The sequence below is a fragment of the Varanus komodoensis genome, unplaced genomic scaffold (genome assembly GCF_004798865.1).
Source record: "Varanus komodoensis strain SLA01 unplaced genomic scaffold, ASM479886v1 scaffold60, whole genome shotgun sequence".
NCBI lineage: Eukaryota > Metazoa > Chordata > Lepidosauria > Squamata > Varanidae > Varanus > Varanus komodoensis.
This window is the reverse complement of record NW_025336223.1, coordinates 318,926-323,924: the sequence shown is the minus strand read 5'-3', so window position 1 is coordinate 323,924 and position 4,999 is coordinate 318,926. Positions and strand designations below refer to the sequence as shown.

General features: G+C 42.7%; 1 protein-coding gene across 1 annotated transcript; it reads right to left on the bottom strand.

Moving 5' to 3' along the window:
• Positions 1 to 2,154: 2,154 nt before the first annotated feature.
• Positions 2,155 to 4,555, bottom strand: NDUFB4 (NADH:ubiquinone oxidoreductase subunit B4). Its single transcript, XM_044449734.1, has 3 exons — positions 4,299 to 4,555; positions 3,527 to 3,673; positions 2,155 to 2,315 (listed from the first exon to the last, which is right to left on the bottom strand). Exons 1-3 carry the CDS (start codon positions 4,497 to 4,499, stop codon positions 2,253 to 2,255), a joined length of 411 nt encoding a protein of 136 aa, XP_044305669.1. The 5' UTR covers positions 4,500 to 4,555; the 3' UTR covers positions 2,155 to 2,252.
• Between the last annotated feature and the right edge of the window lie 444 nt (positions 4,556 to 4,999).

Below are 4,999 nucleotides of genomic sequence, written 5' to 3'. Positions count from 1 at the left end.
ACTTTTGTTGAAAGTATTACAGTATAGGCAGTAAGTGTTTTTAAAGAAGACATTTCATTACTGGGGTGTCCATTACCACATCAAGGCATTAATTTTCTACAGATGTCCCCATGGATGATCTTGATGCACTGTTTTATGTAAACGTTAAAAAAACATAAGATCTCAGCATAGAGCCCTGTAGAATTCCACAGTATAAATGCCAGAGAACCAAGGAGTAGTCTCCTGGCATCACGTTCCAGCAGTTTAGGTAGGAACTCAAACACTGTAAAGCAATGTCCTCTCCTCCAATTCAGCCAGCCTACTATGCTGGCATGAGATCCAGCAGAACCAACACTTGTACACCCTCTGTCCTGCTCCCAACATAGGTTTTTCTATCATGGTGATCAAGATACTTTCTATATCAAAACTAGAACTGATTGAAATGGTTCCAGGTAATTACAGTCTCATTCAGGAAATCTTGCCATTGCTCAAGTCCACGAAGGGCATATTAGAAAACAAATAGTTGATGTGATCTTCCAAGTGCAAGGAGGGTTTTTTCAGGAGCAACCTCTCAGCTGCCTTCTTCAAAATCTTGCAGAGAGAGATTTACAATCTTCTGAATCTCTTAATTTGATGTTGTAAGTGGGTTAAGCACAGCGATTGAATATATATGTGAGCACAGATGCCACAGGGCATTATTGTTCAAGAATCAAACTGCAATTCAGAAGTTCATCAAAGAAAACATGGACTGAGCTGTCCAAACAAGTGGCATACAAGTCATGGCAAATCAGTGATATTTATCTTCAAAATGTTTAGAACACATGTCTAAGTGCTTCTCTGAGAATTCCTTCACATCATTTGAGCCAGCTTAAAGTGTGTGCCAAACCACTCAGAAAAGTTCTGCCAGGACAATGTGAGGATGTAATGAAGATGAAAAACTAATGTTTCTTGGTTATCATTGGTACAGAGGATAGCTGACTTGCTATAGTTTAGTTTTGAGAGTGCTAGGAAAAGTCTGGTATTACAAAGGAATTATACTAATCAGTGCTGGCACATAATTGGGTGGCTCAAAGCTTTCCTCATGGATTTAATTTGTTCTGGCAAGAACTCTAGCAAACGAGAGTTTGTTTCCTCAGGTGCTTGATGCAGACCAAGAAGGTGGGGCGTACTTAACACATCAGGCACAATTTAAAGCAGGCATGTACAAACCCTGTTGAAATCAATGGGAATTAAATAGTTAACACCATGCTTACATATTTTACATGGGGACAATAGCACTTCACCAAAGGAATGGTGGAGGTTCAGCCACAATTCTTTAGCCTAGTCTTCCTCATGTGATGGCCTCCAGTTATTTTGGATTACAACACATTATGCCAGGGCAATGTTTCAAACTTGGGAATTAAGGCTCTCATCTACTGCTCAAACACTTATAGGCCTAATGCTGTCAAGTCACTGGGATTACTGCAGATCACCTATTCCTTTGCACAATGCTAATCTTACAGATGAAAATAAGAAAAATCAGGAGCAGCAGGTGGTCTGGAGGGGACACCAAGACAGGTAATCATGGATACATTAACATCCCCTAGCACCACATTAAAAGTACAGTCCTAATGTTTACAAAACCTTATACTCTTAGACATACTTTTAAAAACAAGTAAACGTGAAAATTTGACAAATTTTACCATAAGTAGATGTTGTGTTATGGTGCTCTAAAATTGCTTTGCATGTCTTCCTAGCTTACGTGAGAAGAATGCCCTCTCATTTGCAATTTCTTAACCTTTGTCTTGCCCTGCCAATAATCTGCAAAAGCCTTTAAAATCCAAGCTATGGAAGCAGACTTGTAAGTTTGAGAAATATGTAGTAAATATGGGCTATATTCACATGACATCAAGCCTAACATAAATTCCATTGCACTGAAGTAAAAAGATATTTGCCCCAGAAGCTTTTGCATCTTGCAAGTCTCCTGCACCAACCTGCATAATAGATTATCTCGCAAGTATTCATACTAAATAATTATTAGGTCTTTTACATATTTCTCTCATAAGCGTCTCTTTCATAAGCGTATAATTTTACATTGGTACTTGTGTCACACTAGATACCACTCCATATGTTCCAGCATCAACACAAATAGGATTTATTAAAGGAGAAACTTTTGAATACAAGAAAGATAACCCATTTCTAATTAATAAGATTTATTTTTGAAGAAGACCAATGCTTACAGAGGGAGACAGTGAGAATGTCAGCAGCATTTTCAGTACACAGTCGGCAGATTTTCAAAAGCAGAGGTTGAATGGTCGCTTATATTTACCTTCCTGAATGAGCTTCTCTCTATGATCCTGTACACAAACAAATGTATTAAAAATTATCACTCCAGGAAAGAACTGCAACAAAACAATCTTTAAAAAGCAACTGAGCATTAACTACAGCAAGGGTACAACATTTAACTGGGAGAAAGCCTAAATAACAGGACTTGCAAATGTGTAAATATTTATTTAGAATACTTTTATACCATCTACCAATTAAAAACTATATTGGACAAATTCACAGTAACGTATGCTCTAAGACAGCAACATTAATCAATAAAACAAAATGGTATTAAAAACAATCATGGTACTGAAGGTAAGTAGGATGAATGAGATAAAGCATCAAATGAAGAGGCTATCATAAAGCTAAGATGGAAATACCTCACAAGGCTTCCTGCTGAAATCTCTGTAGTTGAGCAAGACATGTGCACCCTGAGTTCCTAATCCATTATTTTAGCTCTCTTTGCCATTTCCATTCTTCCTTTACTTAGTCAGAGGTTTCATTTTTGTGAAATAATTTTGCATAAACAAATCAAACTAACTTGCCATATCTCATTTTAATGTCATCACTCCTCTCTTATTTAAGAAACCCTTAGTGGTAACACTGACTGCTCCCCCAGAAAATAAAATAGTGGTACATTTCAGAAACTGGGGAAGCCTATGCTCCAAAACAGCTGTTAATTAAATATAAATTCAAATAATGAATAGTACTATTTTTAAAATAAATTCAAAGTAGCCATCAGTTGTTAAAAGCCCTCAAACATATAAAAATATAGCTAGAAAGAAATGAATTCATTTTGTGAGTGAAGTAATAAAAGGTTCCTTAATCCTTGATTTTATTGCCAGAAACACAGCAATATAAGCTTTTATTCTTTCAGATTTCACAGCACATATACGATAGGATGGCGAACTACAGTTCCTAAATTAAATAAAACACTACAGCTGTAGAACGATTAAACTCCTCCAAAGGCAGAGATGGTCCATGATTTTGCTGGCACTTGGACAAAATGCCTCCACAGCTTAGCCCAACCACCACTTGTCCTGCAAAGACAGTACCTGGGAGCAGAATGGGCTCTCATTCAAGCCCTTTGGAGGAAGGAAAAGTAGCAAATAGAGGAAATGAAGGAAGCATAATGTACGCATACATTTCCACTGACTGCCAGGCAGCCTCAAGTGCTCTTGTGCAGCACCCCACTCATAACAATAAAGACAAGCACTTAAAGATGCTTATGCAAAACACTTACCCTTTGCTTTTTAAAGAGATACCACCAGAAGAGAATGGGGCCTACTCCAAAAACAATACCAGTTAGGGAAGTTTTCGGGGTGGCACGGAAATTCGGATAGATATTATGCGATTTGGCATAAGTCCAACGAGTCATAGCTGGGTCCTCCTAAAGCAAAAAAAAAAAAGAATGCTAAACATTCTTCGATTGCACATGATGCCTTAAGCAAATGAAAAAAATGGGGTGGATTTCCTGTAAGAACGACGGCTTTCCCTGTCTGCGGGTGAGGCTGAAATTACACATTTGGGTGTAACTTTAAAAACTGTTCTTTAGAAGGCCAGATCCTGAAGATGAAACTCAAATACTTTGGCCACCTAATGAGAAGGAAGGAGTCCCTGGACAAGAGTCCAATGCTGGGAACAATAGATGGCAAAAGAAGAAAGGGACGGCAGAGGATGAGGTGGCTAGATGGAGTCACTGAGGCAGCTGGTGTGAGCTTAGGTGGACTCCGGGAGATGGTGGAGGACAGGAAGGCCTGGAGGAATGTTGTCCATGGGGTCGCGATGGGTCGGACACGACTTCGCGACTAACACCACCACCACCTGCTTAAAAGTACTTTCCGACATGGAAGGGCCTTTTGTGCGAGGTGAGCAAGTCTATGTATGCAATCGTGCGTGCGGCGCATCAGACCACGGCCCTTCAGTGTAGCTTGCCGTCCCACGCCCCAAGTGAGGGCGACAGAAAGGCCCTGCCTGCCCGCTCGCCCGCCCGCCCCGCTCGCACGATCACTCACGATCACTGAGGGCCTCTGGGGGTCGTTGAGCTGCATGAGGAATTCGCGCTTAAGGCGAGCGCGAAGGGCAAGCCGTTCGGCATCGAGGCGGCGCTTCTCCGGCGAGGCGGCGTACTCGGCCGGGTCCAGCTGCGGCGGCAAGGACGACAAAGGCGCGGGCCGGTACTGGAAGACAGGCTCGGGCGAAGAGGGCTCCGCCATCTTGACAGCGGCCGGGACGCGGCCTTAGCCCCGCCTCCCGCACGCGCCCTCCGTCGCGCCTGCTGCTGCCACGGGGGCCGGAAGAGGGCGGGATCTCGGGCGGAGGAAGCCTCCGCAAGCCTCTTGCGAGGAAGGGTGGGGGTCGCTGCCCACGTGTGTCCAAAGCAGTGGGCAGCGGCGTATCCACACGACAGGAGCGAGCCAAGCCTTTCTTGTGTGAAACAGATGGTCCCCCGTCCCCATTAAAGAACGGCTAAACGTCTCAACACGGCCTGTCTGTGCATCTCTCAGTAGCCTTTCATGTCCGTAGATCAAGTTGGGAGAGACAATGTGGCCTACAGCAAGCTTGCAACTTAGGCTATGTGCTGCAGTTTGCGAGTGGTTTGCAACGACGCTGTAGTGTAGTACATCCTTATTACTCGAGGTCAGGCTAAAGCGAGACTGTAGCAAACGAGCTCGTGATGAAGATGACAAAAGCGTTCACAACTGAGCTGCAGAAA

What these genes read in the sequence shown, in the direction of transcription:
- NDUFB4 (XM_044449734.1), bottom strand. Translation starts at nt 4,499, where the DNA reads ATGGCGGAGCCCTCTTCGCCCGAGCCTGTCTTCCAGTACCGGCCCGCG. An exon ending in CCCAGAGGCCCTCAGTGATC is followed by an intron (nt 3,674 to 4,298) that starts GTGAGTGATCGT and finishes TTTTTGCTTTAG; the next exon opens with GAGGACCCAGCTATGACTCG. An exon ending in ATCTCTTTAAAAAGCAAAGG is followed by an intron (nt 2,316 to 3,526) that starts GTAAGTGTTTTG and finishes GTTTGTGTACAG; the next exon opens with GATCATAGAGAGAAGCTCAT.